The sequence below is a fragment of the Thunnus albacares genome, chromosome 15, assembly GCF_914725855.1.
Source record: "Thunnus albacares chromosome 15, fThuAlb1.1, whole genome shotgun sequence".
Taxonomy (NCBI): Eukaryota; Metazoa; Chordata; class Actinopteri; order Scombriformes; family Scombridae; genus Thunnus; species Thunnus albacares.
Genome location: NC_058120.1, coordinates 12256845 through 12275061, shown reverse-complemented (window position 1 = coordinate 12275061; position 18217 = coordinate 12256845). Strand labels below are relative to the sequence as shown.

At 39.3% G+C, this 18217-nt stretch overlaps 3 protein-coding genes across 4 annotated transcripts; all 3 read right to left on the bottom strand.

Annotated features, from left to right (window-relative positions):
• Window positions 1-2706: 2706 nt before the first annotated feature.
• gpx2 (glutathione peroxidase 2) lies at window positions 2707-5059 on the bottom strand. The gene is made up of 2 exons (XM_044375328.1): window positions 4799-5059; window positions 2707-3459 (listed from the first exon to the last, which is right to left on the bottom strand). The coding sequence occupies exons 1-2, from the start codon at window positions 5018-5020 to the stop codon at window positions 3106-3108; spliced, it is 576 nt and encodes a 191-aa protein (XP_044231263.1). The 5' UTR covers window positions 5021-5059; the 3' UTR covers window positions 2707-3105.
• A 543-nt stretch (window positions 5060-5602) lies between these two features.
• Window positions 5603-10573, bottom strand: LOC122998338 (ras-related protein Rab-15-like). Its single transcript, XM_044375172.1, has 7 exons — window positions 10349-10573; window positions 7583-7643; window positions 7411-7471; window positions 7233-7310; window positions 6950-7039; window positions 6709-6774; window positions 5603-6597 (listed from the first exon to the last, which is right to left on the bottom strand). Exons 1-7 carry the CDS (start codon window positions 10470-10472, stop codon window positions 6439-6441), a joined length of 639 nt encoding a protein of 212 aa, XP_044231107.1. The 5' UTR covers window positions 10473-10573; the 3' UTR covers window positions 5603-6438.
• Window positions 10574-12352: 1779 nt separating this feature from the next.
• LOC122998682 (protein max-like) lies at window positions 12353-18052 on the bottom strand. Of its 2 annotated transcripts, none has more exons than XM_044375645.1 (4): window positions 17847-18052; window positions 14971-15078; window positions 13858-13996; window positions 12353-13730 (listed from the first exon to the last, which is right to left on the bottom strand). In XM_044375645.1, the coding sequence occupies exons 1-4, from the start codon at window positions 17880-17882 to the stop codon at window positions 13546-13548; spliced, it is 468 nt and encodes a 155-aa protein (XP_044231580.1). In that variant the 5' UTR covers window positions 17883-18052; the 3' UTR covers window positions 12353-13545. The 2 variants fall into 2 exon arrangements, with proteins under 2 accessions (XP_044231580.1, XP_044231581.1); XM_044375646.1 differs by having other exon boundaries at window positions 13858-13981.
• Between the last annotated feature and the right edge of the window lie 165 nt (window positions 18053-18217).

The following is an 18217-nucleotide window of genomic DNA, read 5'->3' as shown; positions in this document are numbered from 1 at the left end:
TTTCCGTGGCAACTGTGCTCACCTGTAGTGTGTAGACGGAGTGGAGGGGAAACGAAGAGCTCTCACTCTGTCGTTAAAAGAGGAGGTTGGAAACTACGAAACGAAGTCCAGTTATATGCCCTCGGTTTCACCATGTCAAAATTTAAATAAAGCTGATATGAGCAACATCTTTCCACTCACAATAATGATATTTAACCACACACACACACACACACACACACACACACACACACACACACACACACACACACACACACACACACACACACACACAGGGTCCAGTGCAGTTACTGTGAATCTACTGCAAATGTATTGCAAATGCTATGTCCTGTTCAAGTTGGAAAAATTATGGCCACAAGAAATTAGAATAAAATGAACTTTTATAATGTCATACAATTCCTATAAAAAAAGTATGATCAAAATTGTATTGCTTAATGTTGTTGGACTAAAATACATGAAAATCAAAAGCATCGTTCAGAGTTGAAGTTATAATTTACGTATTACCCGAATTCAGATGTGATGAGATAGTTGATCGTTTTATTTTATAATTTTATTCAAGTGTACAATATTATTCACAAATTGAATTGAGTGATTCATCTGTCATACATAAAGGATCTTTGGGGATATTTTCCTGCAAGCAGTGTGTGAAGGGGAGCAGTGCAGAGGGTGCGGGAGAGGCCCCTGGTCTTTCTCCTCCAGTGTTTGCTGAATATATAAGCTACATTAGTAACCTGACAGTGAGGCACTAACCAGTGAGCCTGTGAGAAAGATCTGTATCAAATACCCTCATGCATCATGAAACCACAAACATGTGCTTGCTTCTGATGCTTACATCAGAATGCTCTTCATCGATTACAGCTAATCCAGTCCTTGCCCACAAACTCACAAAAAAAACTGTACAACCTTGGCCCGAATCCCACACTCTGTGACTGGCTGTTAGATTTCTTCACTGGCAGACCACAATCTGTCAGAAGTGGAAATCTAACCTCACACACTGTGATGATGAACACTGGCACCCCACAAGGATGTGTTCTCAGCCCCATGCTCTACACACTATATTCACCTACGACTGCATCACCTCACACAGAGACAACACCATCCTGAAATCTGCTGACGACACCAAAGTCACAGTGGTCTGATCACTGGGGGTGATGAAACAGCATACAGGAGAGAGGTAGCAAGTCTGGTGACATGGTGTAACAACAACAACCTCTCTCTCAACACAGACGAGATGGAGATGGAGGAAGGAAGGAGATGATTGTGGACATGAGGAAGGAGAGGAGACCTCATCAACCGCTGACAATCCGTGAGCAGCTTTAAATTCCTGTTTCCACGTCAGTAATGACCTCACCTGGACATGTAACATCACCCAGCTGGTCAAGAAAGCACAACATCGGCTGTAATTTCTAAGGAAAATGAGGAAAGTCATGTCACTGAGGATTTTCAGCAGCTTCTACAGTTGCATCATATAGAGCATCTTGACCACCTGCATCACTGTGTGGTATGGGAACAGCACCGCCATGGACCGCAAACGCCTGCAGAGAGTGGTAAAGACTGCTGAGATCTCTGTAGGACAGCTACCACCAAGTAGAGAGTCCACAGAAGAGCCTGCAGCAGCATCATAGACTCCACCCACTCCCAACACAGGTTTATCACACTTTTGACCTCTGGCAGGAGGTACAGAAGTGTGAAATGCAGGACCTCTAGGCTAAGGGACAGCTTTTATCCTCAGGCCATCAGACTGATCAACAGATCCACATCCACATTCAGATCCACACATACACACACACACTCATTTCTATACCTCGTGTTTCTTTGATAAACAGCATTTAGAGTGGAAGGCAAAGAAAGAATTTCATTGTACAGGGAAATTTGTTTTAACTGTGCATATGACGAAAAAACAATTTGACTTTTGACGTGGCTTTAAATATGATATGCAAAGACAGTGAGGCAGACTAAAACCACCACAGCAGCTTCATGCAAAGGGCGAAAACCCCTGCACAGTGTCAGGTAACTGAGTGTTTCATTTTTGTCACAAATGTCCCTGCAGCAACTTGCCAAAGACATTAGGGCACTGCCTGGCCAGTGTAGCCTGTGGCTCTGACATCATAGGCTGATGTGGATGAGAGCGGATGTGCAGAAAATCCACAGCTAATCTGCAGACCTTGCTCACAATGCATACTGTGCATAGAAAACCAAAGCTGGATGAGAGCTCATTACACAGTGGCAAGGTAGAAGATTACCTAGATGCATGATTTAGGACTTGACTTCAGGTGTCACTGTGGTAGTAAAGCACTGACTGCAGCCCTATCAGCCGATGTTACTTGGAAATGCAGATCTAGTAAATTATGTGGAGAAAGAAGATCTCCACAAAGGCTGAATGAATCAGCAGATCAGAGGATGCATAATGCAGGAGTTATTTTAGAGAGCGTACGTATTAGTGACAACATGCATCACAATTCCACATCCTTCCTACTATATTTAAAGCCTCATTACTATGCCTATACAGGGCTGTTTCAGACATGACAACACGTATTTTTGTCAAATTTGCATCATAGGCAGACATCTTTAAGGTGCCTCACATATTATAATTGACCGATTAAAAAAAGATACATCAATGAGAGCGAAATGTGGTTTTTAGATTTTTATTCCAGTGCAAACATTTTGTGAGTGTGTGTGTGCTGTGAATGTTAATTTGTAACAGCATGACAGAAGTTATCTGTATGTATAATCAAGTATGTAGCACCATCTGCTGGCCAGGCCAGCATAGGACAAGAAGAAGAAGCACATGCAAACATACTGGAAATACCCTGTTTTGCAAGTTATTATTTTTCTGAGGTATGCCCTCATTTGTTTAAACTGGGTATAATACTGTACAGTCTGCTGTTGTGCAGATTTATCTTTGTCCATTAACATAAGTTTGAAAGTATGAAACATATATTGAATCTATTCATCCACTACTTTTAAACACTTATAGGGCCTCAGGTAATATTCCCACAGAGTTTCAGAATATCACCCTCATTTAATAAGGTTTAAAAGTGTGGAGGACAGCATATCAGCTTTGACTGTTATGGATGAGAAGTCATTAACATGTGGAGGCTATTCTTAGGTCTTAGTTAATCTTAACAGTCTTTGAATGTCAGGCTCTATGTCAATGGTGGGGAACATTTTGCTGTATCTTTTAAAGGGCTCTCCCTCTGGCCCAATGAGAAATTTCTCAAAGTTCCAAGAGATGTCCATCCTGCTGATGGGACTCCACACCAGAAATTTGGGGTCCTGCATGAGGGAGTAGGGGTCGTCATCAGGATAGGGGAGTTTGTCTTTCAGATAGGCAAAGACAGGATGCGTGTTTGTTCCATTGACATCACACTTCTCAAAGATGGTGAAGTTTGGCTGAAAGCCACCACCTGGACGCACATGCTGCAGTAAATTCAGAATCTCGCCATTGGTGCAGTTCTCCTGCAAAACACACATTCATTATCAGAGTGACATTGATCATATTTGTTCAAGCTGTTCAAGATTCCATTGCAGTATTTTAAAGGCTTAAAAGCTAAGAGTTTAATTAGCTAATTTTGGCTTTAACAGGAATTGAGCTTGTCACACACGAGAGATACATAAAATCTAATGTAGTATCAAAGTTTAAGACCAGCTACAGTTTGCACACAAGGCAACTATGCTGTTATTTTGAATTATTTTATGAGTGAATACTGACTAAAACGACAGTCATTCTCATTGGGTAAAGCAAAGAGAGAGAAGGTTCATTTTAAGAGGTAAATCTCAGCCTAGTCTGGATGTGAGAAGATCCAGGAAGATTTTATCAAATAATGGATTTGATGGAATTGGCTTTGAACATCTGCTGGAATTCATTTTCAATAAATATGCCCAAATATACATCTAAAAGGGAACAGGAAAGCTTGGCACCTGAGGGGTGATGTTTTGTATTAACTGTTGAACTGGCACAGCAGGGTTTGACATGAATAATAAAATGTCATCAGCATATAAACTAATTTTATGAGATTTCAGGCCCACAAAATCAACTTTTCATTAATACCAGTTTAATATAACTTTTTTAAAAACAATTTGATAACTTTTAAATATTATTCATAGAATTGTTAAATGAAATGACAAGCACAGCTTGTAAGTGTCTGCAAAATAGACCTATATCACTGTGGACGAGGAAGGAATGTCTGTGTGTGTGTGTGTGTGTATGTGGTTCCAGGTATTCCTCATGTTGTGGGGACTTGCCTCCCTTATGGGGACAAAAAGCAAGTCCCTTTAACATAAATCATTAATTTTAGGGTGAAGACTTGGTTTAAAGTTAGGGTAAATTTAGGATTATGTTAAGGTTAGGGTAAGGGTTAGGGTTAGGCATGTGGTGGTTATGGTTAAGATTGAGATAAGTCTCCAGGAAATTAATGTAAGTCAATGGAATGTCCTCTGAAGTGATGGAAACACAATTGTGTGTCTGTGTGTGTGTCTGAATGTGTTTGATTGGATGTATTCTTTGGTGGGGTTGAAAGTGTGCCTTTGTATGCTTCCCTGTCTCATGCATGGTCAGTGTGTCTATTTGGTGCTGTTATCTGTAAGAAATGTAAACTGCTAATAGTTGAATTTGAGCTTTTTCCCCCAATGATAGCTGTACACTTTTTCATTGTACTTTAATTCTTGAATGAATTTTTTTCTGTATAGAACTCAATATTTTTAATTACATTTTCCCTTCACAAGGTAAAAAAGAAAAAAAAAAGATTTCAGGCCCATGTCAAGATTAAATATTGCAGTGTCAGGTTTGATTACTGACCTGATATCCAAACTGGTTACAAGGAAAACCCAGGACCACCAGCCGATGGGGGTACTTGCTCTGAAGCTGGTTGAGCTGGCTGAAGTCCCGGGTGGTGGTGCCTCAGAGCGAGGCCACATTCTCTATCAGGACCACCCGTCCCCTGAACACGTTGAAGTCCACCGGGTCTCCCTCCAGTGTGGTGGCTCTCAGGTCGTAGAAGGTCTTGGCGATGAACGTCATCTCAACTCTTGTGCTTCCACACTTGTGGGAGACGGGATCTCAACGTGTGACAGTATCCAACTGCTGGTCACCTGACTGGCTTAGGGCAGAAAGCTGCCTTTCAGCTTTGGGTGTCAAATGGCTCTGCAGGAAACTGATCTACACCAGACACACTATACTCTTTCACATGTTTCAGATAGATTGATGAAACTGATTGTAAAACCAAACAAGTTAATGGAGTTGATTTTGGATGGTTTACAATAAGAAGTGTTTTAACATATTCAGGTCAAGACATGACAAGTGTTTACATTTCTTTTAAACCAAACGTGCTGTTAATCAAAGGAGCATTTTACGTGTATTATCTTCAACATGTATTTGAGTGTACATGCTAATTTCAAAGAGTGTTTAGTGGAGAAAACAGCATGCTTTGCAACATGTTTTCTGCATTATGGTTTCTCTATAAGGTATCAGTTTTCTTAAGTCATCAAAAATTTAACATGTGATCAGTTTTCACAGCACCTGATGAAAAATGAATGAGTCCACTGTCTGAACTCAGTGGACCTAACTTCACTCTCCAGTCTAATCCATTGACTCACCAGTTAATTATCTTTAAATATGAAAAGTTCAATTTATTTACCTCAAAAACATTATACATTACTTGATTTTTTTGCACCATCACTGAGTTTCAAACATTCTGCTAAAAATACAATGGCTGTGGCACCTCAACCGACCCTGAAAAAAATAATACAAACAGGTGTGACACCGCTTATAAATACCACAGGGGGTAATGCCAGTCACATTCATAAAACAAACTGTACATACATTCAGGATGGTGAATAAACATGTACTGCATTCAGACATGTTACCGAACATGGCACAACACTGTTTCCTTTGAGGAAATAAGTCAGTTTTGTAAATGAATCTATTCCTGCACGGCTTGAGTTTCTAGGTGTAAATAATTAAACTTTGCCCTCCTTGGCTACCATGTTGTAGCCTTTATACTCTTCTCACCTTAATAAACAGATTTGTTGATATGAATCCATAAAATACAAATTAATGTGTACTGTAGGCTACAAATTAAATAGGAAAACAACAAGAAAGCAAAGGTGATGGAAAACAGTAAATTGAAGAGTAATTGATGAAGTAGTAGTGCAAAACTGCGTTTCATCAAAGGAAATGTTTTAAGTGTGTGCATTGATAGTTTCACTGGAGTAACGATATACAGAAATGCCTTCATGAACTGGAGATATTCAGTCCCTCTGCTGGTAGCTGGTGCTAACTGCATTTACCTGCATGCAACTTCCAGACATACAAAAAGTGAAACCAGTTGAGCACCCTCCTGGTCAACAGCCCACAGTATCTACAAAGAAGGTGAAGGAGGGCTGAATCAAGTCACAGTGGAAAAAAACATCATCAACAATCAGCCGTGGCACTTCCTGCTAACAGGCGCAGGTCCTCTGAATGTTCTCCTCATTATCTTGTCTACCCTTCTCTTCCTCCAGAGTCACTTTATCCAGATAATCATCCAGAGATCCTAACAAGTTGTCCACGTCTCTCTTGTGAGCCTGCAGCACCAGTTCTGTCACACGGGTGAATGACTGGAGGAACAAGGAAGTCGAAAAAGAAATACATGCATGATAAAAAAGAACGTTGCAGGGAGATTCCAGTGATATTTCTTATGTGACAGACAGGTTCACTGTGTGTCCTACCTCACTGATATTACTGCCAGTCGAAGCACTGGTCTCAAAGAAGTCCATTCCATAGGTTTCTGCTAGCTGCAAGATTCAGTCAGATATGGTTAGAAATAAAGTGAGTCAAAAGTATTTCATCGCCTTTGTCAGTTTTCACCCATATTCACTCATTTTTGTATATCTACTACCATGCAAAAAAAGGCCATAGAAAACCCCAATAAAAAGTGATGTTCACACATGAAATAAGGTTACATCAAACCTTGCTTCCTTCTGTCTTCGTCACTCGCCTCATGGGTTCCTCATCAGATTTGTTTCCTACTAAGATCCTCTGCACCTTGTCTGGGGCACACTGCAAAACAATGACAGCAGAAAAGATGAGACAGACAGCATGAAGATGAGAGAATTCATCATCTTGTCACTCATACTAAGCCGCTGGGTGTGCAGCAAGCATCTAAACCTCATTAAAGAGGTTATAAAGATACAGAGTCACTGTGAAGGGCAACAAGTGTAAGAGAGGGAAATGAGAGTGCTTGTTGGCTTACTTCATCCACATCACTGGCCCACTTCGCTATGTGCTGAAACGATGGCTCATTTGTGATGTCGTAAACAAAGATGATACCCTGGATACAAAACCCCAAAAAAAAGGATTAATGATTGAATTCTACATAAACCCATAAAAAGGTAACTTGACTTTTGTGATTGTTTATATGGAAGGATCACCTGTGCACGTCTGTAGTACTGTTTGGTGATGGTCTGATAACGTTCCTGGCCAGCCGTGTCCCTTTCACAGAAGACATAACACACATCAGGAAAAGAGAATCACATAATATGGATGTAAACATACTGTACATGCAATATAATTATATATAAATAAGAGTGTACTTTAACATACCATATCTGTACTCGCACCTTGATTCCATCTATTTCTAGTGTTTTCATTTTAAAATCAACTCCTAAAAAAAAACAGAAAAATACATTTTATTTCACAGAAAAGCAGGATCAACCAAAACAAAACATAGACGCAAACACCTTTACAGATGCAAAGTCAAACTGGAATCACTTAAGCAACTGTGACAAATCGGAGAAAAATCCTGACATTGTGGTGTTTTACATGGGCTGTTGTGTGATTGTGAGTGCTTAATGAGTGTTGCTCAGAGACACTGCTAATGAATAGTATCTCAGGCACTGCATAGTGTCAACTTTTAAATCATTGTGACCCCACAAAGCGGGCCGCGACTGATGTGAACTATGGTGGTGTATTTGTCCTGCTAGGTAACAGGACACAGGAGCTAAGAAATGTGACAGAACAGAACTGGCTGTCAACAACAGGGATACATCACTCCATTGGTTTTGTATTAAACCAAAGGCAATATACTGTAGTGTTTACCTACTTACATCAGTTCTTGTTTAGTTTTTATGTTGCCAACACTATTGAAGATTCACTGCATGTGAATTCACTGCATTCAATGCTACATATTGTATGTATTAGATTCTTATTATGTATATAGTATTCTACTTTTTAAGATTACATATCTATGCTTTACTATATTACACTATAGGGCTGCAACTAAAGATTATTTTTAATTACTGATTCATTTTCCATTTTTAGTTTAGTCTATGAATTGTCAGTAAATAGTGAAAACTGCTGTTATTATTCCCCATAACTAAAGAAGATGGATTCAGATGTCCTGTTTTGTCCAAACATCATTCCAAAACCCAAAACATTTTCAGTTATTTCACAAAGAAAAGCAAAAATCTTAACACTTCTGAAGCTTGGCCACAGAATTTTCGGCCTTTTTGCATGCAAAATTACTAAATCGATTCATTGATTATCCAAATATCTGGCAATAAATTTTCTGTCGATCGCCTAATCAATTAATCACCTTATGGTTGCAGCTCTAGTAAAGTCCAAGACGACATCTTCAAATCGCTTGTTTTGTCTGATTAATAATCAAAAACTCACTGATGTTCAATTTACTATCACATAAGAAAAAAAAAGCTGCAAACCTTCAGAACTGAAAAGCTGGAACCTGATAATGTTTGGCATTTTTGCTTATAAAATGACTTCAGTTATTAATAAGTGGGCATTTTCATAGCAGACATTTTGACATATCATAGTAGGAAAAGCACAGGTGTTACTAGTAATATTAACAATCAGTTCTATTTAAGTGTCCCAGTAAGTCATGAAATTCAGCCATCATCAATTGTATTATTTTTTTGTTCTGTCAAAAAGGCCTACGATGAAAATAGTTGAAGATGAACTTCCCATCAATTGATTTATTTATCATTTCAGCTCTGCTATGCTACACTATATTTTACTATTCTATACACCCGTTCTTGTGCTTCTTTTTGCTGCTGAGACACTTCATTATTTCCCTGCATGGAATCAGTAAAGTTTATCTGACCTTATCCTGCCCTAAACAATTTGCTGTTTGCATAATATTTGTGAATATCTACTAACAAACAGGCAAGTTACTCTAGTGTCACCTGTGGGTCAGGTGACACTGTGCTCTCACAGTGTTCACTGAAGCTGCTCCTGTATTTGTCCATAGATCATCACTGTGTCTAACATTTGACTTGACAAATTTAAGCTGAGTTGTACAATGTAATGTACAGTTGAATTGAAGTGATTCTAGTGAGAAAATGAGCTTTTTTAACACCTTGTCACTGACACAAGCTTGCATAGTAACACGTGCAGTTTGTGCCTTGCTGGCTTTGTTTGTGTGTTTATGTAATATATGCAAAGCCGTGCATTCAACAGGTCTGACTGTTCAAGCTGCACCTCAATGCCACGTTGTTTCCTCTCTTAAAGACGCACACTTGTGTTCGGGTATGGAGGGATGACTGAAGCTGTCTAATGTTAACCAATAATCACAATATCAGGAATCTAAATGGAAGGAGATTTTTGTACCACTTTCTCAAATAGCTGAGTTTAATCCTGCGTAAAGCCTTCTCACCCTGCAGCCCTTCCAACAAGGAAACGGATCCAGTCCCCAGCTTTCAGTTAACAAACCTTTCACCCTGAATTAAGCTCCACACTTCACTACAGCACTTTCGGTGAAAGTCACAACAAACTTAACAGCCTGTCTTTAGGTGGGAATAATTTCTAATGTCTTTGGTGTAAAACAGCCCCACCACTTCCAGCCTGAGTCATTAGTCCAGAAAATATCAGTATATCAGCATATCAGTCCACAAGTTACATTCTGTGAATTAAAGGACAGGATCAAATATCAAGCAGAGGAAAAAAGCCTTTCCTGTGGACCCTCCTTCCCATTGTTACTGTTAGAGATAGTCCACAGACTGCCTCTGTCCTTTTTAGGACAATAGTGGGCATGTCTTCATAAGAAAATGTTCAAATTTCAGCATATGGTACAGCATAAGTGTAGCTTTCTTAGTGTTGACATGTCTTTCTGACAGTTTCAGGGCTGTTATGGCCTGGGGCCAGTTTGAACTAATCCTACTGGCTAAGTAGGCCTGTTTTTATACTTTGAACGATAGTGAAAAATAACAGTTAATTGCTCTGAAAACTACAGTTAAAGTTACAGCCTCGACATTCATTCAGTAAAAAAGTTGTCATTGATGTTCATCTGGTTCAACCTGTGGCTCCATATGATGCCAGTTTTGACACAGGCGTCACTGAACTTGTTGGATGGCTTACCGATGGTGGAAATATGTGTCGGGTCAAACTCACTCTCCGTAAACCTGCGCAACATGCACGTCTTTCCAACGCCAGAGTCTCCCAGCATGAGCAGCCTGAACAAGAAGTCGTACTGTTTAGCCATGACGAAGTGTTAAAAACATGTAAGAGAAAGCATGACTCTTCCATGTAACTTTTGGTTGCTGTCCCCTCTACTCTGCTGTCGTGTGCTACCTTCTTTGCCCCTCGGAAATTCCTACTTCAGGGCTGAAACGGCTCTGAAGTCACTGAAATGTGGAAAAATTTTAGTGAAGCGTGTTGATTAAATGGCCTTTTTAAATTTAGAAATATAGAGGAATGCTGTGTGCTTCAGTGGCAAAGTTACACAAGAAAAGTTGAAAAGACTCTAGAAACAAGAGTCTAATGGAGAAAAATATTGACACGTACATGTAATTCAGCACTGTATAAATGCAACATCTTTGCCTTTTTATATTTTATGACCACAATACTGCTTTACAATCATCACACAGCTCAAATTTTATCATTTCAGTCGTATTTCACGTTCCTGTGCGCTCAGCTCACATTTATACGAAAACTCCTAGGGTCATGGAAGGCAGCATGCAACCTGCATCTTTGAGGAGGCTGGCTCCTGGTGAGTGAAATGCACTGGGATTGCCACAGACACATCACACTGTGTTAAACTCATATTCAATATTTAAACAAACTATATAGACAGGTCTGTAGCCAGGATATTAGAAGTACTGCTGTCATGAGACAATATCCTAAAGAGTAAACTCCCAATGCCCTGAAATATTACTGAGGACATGAGCTCTGTGTCTTCAACAATGGTGGAAAGTAACTCGAGTACTGTACATTAGTACGATTTTGAGGTACTTGTACTTTACTTGTGTATTTCTGTTTGATGCTACTTTATACTTCCACTCCACTACATTTCAGAGGGAAATATTGTACTTTCTACTCCACTACATTTATTTGACAGCTTTAACACAATGGATAATATAACAAGCTTTTTAAATACAACACATAGTTAAAGATGAAACCAGTAGTTTCCAACCTTTTTAGCTTTTGACCCCTTACAAAAAGCAGTGTGTAGTCGGGGTCACATTTCAGATGTCTATGAGTTGTTCACAGCTCCACCAAATAGTGTTTTTCCCTCTAAACTTCTCACATGGTTTCATTTCATAAATGTTCAAAGGATGCAATATTTCACCAAAAATCAAAGACCGGAGAAAAAAAAATTCAAAAATTGTTTCCAAAAATTGAGAACAGATTTGTGTATCAGAACTTTGTTTTTTCTTCTTTTCTCTCCCATTAATCATCTCACGGCCCCTTAGATTTATCTGGTGACCCTTTGGAGGGGCCCGATCCCTAGGTTGGGAACCACTGGACTAAACTAGCTAATTGTATATAGAGTAGTTCAAACTAGCTCCACCTCCAGCAGCTACAACAGTAACATGCTGCTTACATACTGATGCTTCAGTATTAATAATCTAATGATGTCATATATAATAATATATCAGTCAGAGGGACCAAACCACTACTTTTACTATATCAAGCTGCTAATATTTATGTACTTTTGTTCAAGTAGGATTTTTCATGACTTTGACTTGTAATGGAGTATTTTTACAATACTGTATTGGTACTTTTACTTAAGTAAAGGATCTGAATACTTCTTTCACCTCTGGTCCTCAATGGCCCTGAATTCAGACACCTCTCAGTCCTGTTTTATTTCACCACAACTGGAACATAGTAAACTAGAAACATTTAACCAGTTAATATCCTCCGATTGTTCAGTAAATTATCCCGCCAACTACATTTGCATTTCTTAAACTTGATTTAACACAGATCATTAACTGCTGCTGGAAATTAGCTATTAACTCACATGTTTCCCTCCAAACCAACACATACAAAGTACAGTTGAATATTTAGGAAAAATACCAAGACAGGAAAACTACTGAACAAAAGCTATCACAAGATCATATTAAAAACATGTGGAGTCACAAATACATCCCAAAAGGATAAAATAGTTTTATTTATAGTCTCATAATAAAGGTATGCCTCAACTTGCAAGACAACCGTTGGCAGTATGTACAACATACCTGTAATTTCCAAGGAATGGAACAAACAAATATTGATTACGTACACACTAATTTACCTCTGCAAAAAGGAAAAAAAAAAAAAAGAAAAAAGAAAGATAAAACATCCCCAGCACAGGCAAATATTTCAGGGGAAGGCTTTTCTTTGCAGAACTGACACCATTTAAGAGTATACAGCGTTATATACTACACACTGAAATGGACTTCCATTAACAAAAATAAAGGTCACTGTCCTTTAACTGCATTGTGTAACATTCAGTATCCATTTGGGGATTTTTTTTTTTTTATACCCACATTTTATTTATGATAATAATAAAAATAGAGGAAAATAAATAGTTGAACCTGTGAAAAATCCACTAAAATGACAGGTCAACTTGTTCATCCTCCTGTGTTCTCTGGAAAAATCTCAAGACAAACATAAGGGAGATCGGACATAAGAATATATATAAGGGTAAGAAATCAATTTCGGTGCATCACTATAAATAGAGGGACTCATTTGATTACACAAACATTTCAAAGACCAAAACTTCAGCCACCTACACTGAATAAGGTTGGTTGCATCTTGCATAACGGACATTTTCTCAAAAGCGACTTCACATTCTTATCTGGAAAAGTTTGAATATTAAAAAGGTAAACCATCCCCAATTATCATTTCTCAAAAGGTCTTAAAGTCTCACAACTCTTCCAACAGATTGCAGAGGTTGTCCAAAACAAGCAAGTGAGAAAAAAAAAAAAAAAAAAAAGAATCTGGATATTTTCTGTAGCTTTACTAAAGCTTCATACCTTGTCATCCCCATATTTGATTATGAATGGTTATTATGAGGTTTGAAAAGCATTGAGTCCTTCAAAACTGCAGAGCTGCCTTACTTTAAGGGTCTTAAAAGTTGTTGCTGGGCCATAAGAGGAGTGACAGGGTGCTTGCCAGGAGGAAAAAAGAAGGTAGAAGCGTTTCATACATAATAGCACCTCTCTAACACAGTCTCCACCTGGTCTCCTGGACTGGCGTAAGAAGGCAGGACTGAGTGCAGAAAGATAAGAGTTGGGGGCTGGTGGGCAAAAAGAGTCTGTTTGGAGAGGCGGGGGGGGGGGGGGGACCACAGTCTAGCTGGGCTCCACGCGCAGCTTCTTTCTGTTAGGCGGCTCGTCTGGCTCTGATTCAGAGCTGGAGTCGGAGCCGCCGTCGAAGGCGGACACCGCGCTCCCTTTACGGTTTGTGTACAAGCTGCTGTCAGAAGAGTAGTTTGTCTGGAGCTGAGTGTTCCCCTTGGCCTTCTCCAGTGCACGAACTGCAGCGAAGACACAAAAATACAGAAATAAAAACCTATTACATCAAATATGGTATATTGTAACTGAAAGACTACATCTCCCTTTGTCGCATCAACAACAAAAAAAAAGTTACAGATCTTTACTTACCTTGCTGCTCCAGCAGTGCATTCTGCTTCTTTAAGTCATCGATGTCTTGCTGGTGGGTGTGGTTTTTTCGCCTCATGTACTGGATGTACTCGGTGGCTTTGTCTAGAATCTGTGCTCGGGAGGCCTGTTTAACAGAATTCTGTCAGCAAAAATTTCAGAGAGCCATGAGGCAATGCTGCAGTGTTAATTTGTACAGTTAAAACATATTATATTCTCTTACCTAACTAACACAGTTACAGTATTATACATTTATGCTGAAATTAGTTTGTAGTCTTGATTATAAAATGAGGGTAAAAAAAAACAGCAGTCATCCAGAAATTAGCGAGGCACATGCGCCAACATTGACATATTGCAGGATAGTTCCAGGCACACAAGAAAAAACTAATTCCTTTCATCAAATGACACCAGAGTTTCTCTTTTCCCTACTTGACTCTTATAAGAGAGCAGAACACCATAGAATAGCATTGGCTTTGTTTGGAACAAACTGGAATAATCTCTGATAAGTGGGTGAATATTATGGAGTTAGAAATTCAGTTGATGAAATAAAGCTGTGCAAGATGAAAGGACCTGCTTTTTCACCTGCTGATCATCTGTACCAGAGAAGGTACTGATGTTCTCTTTGCTGATAATTTGCAGGGTCAACATACAGTTTGTTATATTCTCAGACATCAAAAAGGTACACCGCCCTGCCTGCATGTGTGCAAGTCATTAGAAACTAAAAAACAAACTGCAGTAAGGACAATAGAAGCCAGAGGCTCATACTGACTGTTTGGTATTTGTTTGTTTTCATGCCTCTCAGACATGCAGGTTAGACTTATTAAGACCTGGTGTCCCATTCAGGGTTTCTGCCTTATGCTAATAGTTAGCTGGAATGAAGCTGGATGGAATGATTAAATCCAATGTTATTGTTTGAGTTATTTGTAGTTATTTGTTTGTGTGTGTGTGCGCGCATGCAATACGTTGATGTGGCACATAGATTTACATTTAATACTAACACTTTATGTGACAGGCAGCTGAAATTGTAAGAGTCTTAGTCTTAAGTGTTGAGTCTTAACTTCAACTTGATTTTATTTCCTTTGCTGGCAGTTTTAGAAAGAATATTTTTCCTCTCACCTTCTCTCCTTGTAATGCAGGCACAGAATCTCGTAAACCGTGGAAGCTGTCCTTAATATGGTCCCTGCGTTTGCGCTCCAGCGCGTTGTGATGTGCTCGCTTGTCTGCCTGCGAAGGGACAAGCAAAGTATTTACTAAAAACACAGGTTATTTATACCAAAAGGCACCAGTGAAAACCAAGGAAGTCATAAGAAACTTTGTTACTTAATGTCCATGTGATTCTTTTAACAAGAAGATATGGAGCAATTTAAAACTGCAATATGTAAAATATTGCAGCTTTAAATGCACCTTGTGTGTGTGTGTTAAATGAACTTGCCTGACATCACACAGCAGGAGCCAGTGTGTTAGTATGTTTACAAGGATGTGATCTCTGTTTACTGAACTGAAGACATGCTGTTTGCTTTCAGTTACTAAAATGAGACCAGCATACACTGGCAGTCTGAACACTTTGTCCAATCATTGTCCTTCACATGAACTCTGTATCAACTCCAACGTCTACCTTGTAAATGGACTGAAAAAGAAGCACTAGATGCAGAAAAATGAAATCTTATGCTCAGTAGCTTCCAAAAAGAGAGGGCTTTGTACCTATTTGGTACAAGAGTATAGCTCACTACAGGGACTGAGTGACACCGATGTGGCTACAAACAAAGATGGCACCATGACTGTAACATAACATGCAGTGTATCAGTGGAGTTACTGCCTGCATTTACAGTCCCCTTCCTTGCAAAGGCCAGTCAGCTCAGCCTCAGGCTGGATGCTGTTTCAAGGCAGCCTGCTTGTTAGGATAGTGTGGCAGAGTTGGGACAGGATGCAGACGAAGTTAAAGATCACAGGACATCACTAACACCCTTTCTACCTAAATAAATTTTACAAATTATTAAACATCAAACACAACTAATGAGAACTCTGTGTTCTGTCATTTAACGTTTTGTCTGTACTGTGATTAAAAGGTGGTAGCCAAATTTCTGTAAACAACTGATTACAGACAGATTATTTGTGTTGTGTAGGTAAATAATTGTCAAACACACTTGACTTCGGAACTTACCTATTATAGTTATCATACACCAATTTGCCAGATAAAATGTTAGATTTATAAATATGAGATTTTTATGAACAGTTACAGAGAAGACCAAAGACAATTCTAAACATGATACTACACCTGCAGCAAGATTTTTTTAGTGTTGTCAAGTTATCAGATAGACAAATATCCCCAGAATGTGAAACTGACCTATGTAAGGGCCTTAAATTTGTCCCCAACACTCACAAAGACACCTCTGAAACCGATAGATTTTGAAAAGTTTTTCCGATGTCCGAGATTAAGAGTTTGTCAGTTGCAATAAGGTTTGTAATGAAAGCTCAATAAATGCACCTGACACACACACTGAACCTACTGTTATTAACATAAATACAAATGTTCACTTGGACAATTACTTCACACATATTTTACAGATACAGAAACATTATGGGCCGATGAGTATTATGCATTTCATGAACAAGATGACTACAAACAACTACATCAAATACATTAAAAAATAAATTCGGACAGTAAAGAGTGTTGGAAGAAGAACCACTAAAATCCAAACATGTTTTATGTTTTAAAGTCTGCAGTATCCTGTAACAGCAGATGTAGGCTTGACAGGCCTCACAGTATATGTATACTGTGGCTTTATGTAGATCCAAAGCTGGAGATCCCAGCTTAATCAAATGGGGGGGAGGGGAATCTGTGGCACAGAGAAATATGTGACCAGATCCAGGATCTGACATGATTTCAGATGCATACACAGACAGCATGTGTATGGACTGTTAAATTCAGCAGGTTTGGTCATAATGGGGGTTTTAAATGAGCTTGAACAGCATGTTTAATGTTGCATTTTGCAGGTATGTTTCAAATGTGCACCTGCAGCACCACTGGAGACTAGCTGTATAGGAACACACTAAAAAAAAAAAAGGGTGCAGAGGGCTTGCAGGGAAATGAGAAACGAACATGGCAGGTCCCCAATGGACAAAACATGAAACATTAACACAGCCGTCTCTAATGTCCTATTTGCATTACAGGCAACTGCACAAGCTAATGTGGAGGAAGGCTTGAGAACACACAGTCCTTCATGCCTCTTTAGTCGTTTGCTATGTGGTTGAAAGGACATTATATATCGATTCATATCAAGATTCTTCAAACTGAAGATTAAACATTAACGGAAGGAAGAGGACACCTGCTAGCTATTACTAAATATAGCTAGGATGACGTGATGGGATTACCTTTCTCTGTAAAAAAAAAATATATAGGTGAGCTGCAGCATAGTATAAGTATGCTAAACATAACCAAGAAAACCTAGTGGTATCCTCATTTAACACTTGATCTTAACTCTTGTTCCAGCACCTCTCAGATGAGCTGACCTTGCTTTCAGAAACAGCTTAACTGCTGTTCACGCCTGTCGCATCATGTTTTCTTCAATGTCTGCAACTTCAGCTTCAACTCAGCGTTTCATTAAAAAGCGTGTCTAATTGAAACAACTGACTGTGATGAACTACAACTGACCCGGAACGCAGTTTAAGAAACAAGTTGTTGTCCTGCGCTGAACTGCCCCAAAGGAACAATCAATGTCGAACAGGTTTAAAAGCAGCCAGACGACGCTAACTCCTCCTCAGACTGTGTGCTCGACTTTTACTGTCAAGCCAGCCAGTCACACTCCAAAAAAACACCTTTTTCCAACATCTCTCTCTCCCTCTTTCTCTCTGTTTGTCTTAAAACGAAGTGTTAGCCAAGAAACAAGCTAGCTAGCTAGCTCAATCAGGTAGCGTAGGTTGTCAAGAACGATAAAGTTGTTGTTTAGCTAACAAACTGGCTAGCTACTTCTAGAGGAAACTAAACCACATACATCGCTGTCGACTTCGATGTCATCGTTTTCGCTCATTCTTCGGTAAAAAAAAAAGGTTTCAGAAAAGAAAACAAGCAGCTGTCAAAACAAAGTGCAGCGACAACTGGAGGCAAATAATAAAACCTAGCACGGCGCTCTGCTACGGCAGAGACATGACGACCAACGGTTTCTCTACACGTGATTCGCCTACACATGGACGGGAAAACATACACGACGCAGGCGCAACAAAACAAGGCTCTATGGGTAATGTAGTAATTCGCCTACACACTGCCCTGTTTTCTCTGTCGCTGTATCTGGAATTTAAACTACATTCCCCACAAGCCCAAGGGTTTGGACGCACCCACAAAAACATAACGTTGTCTTCTGCCTGT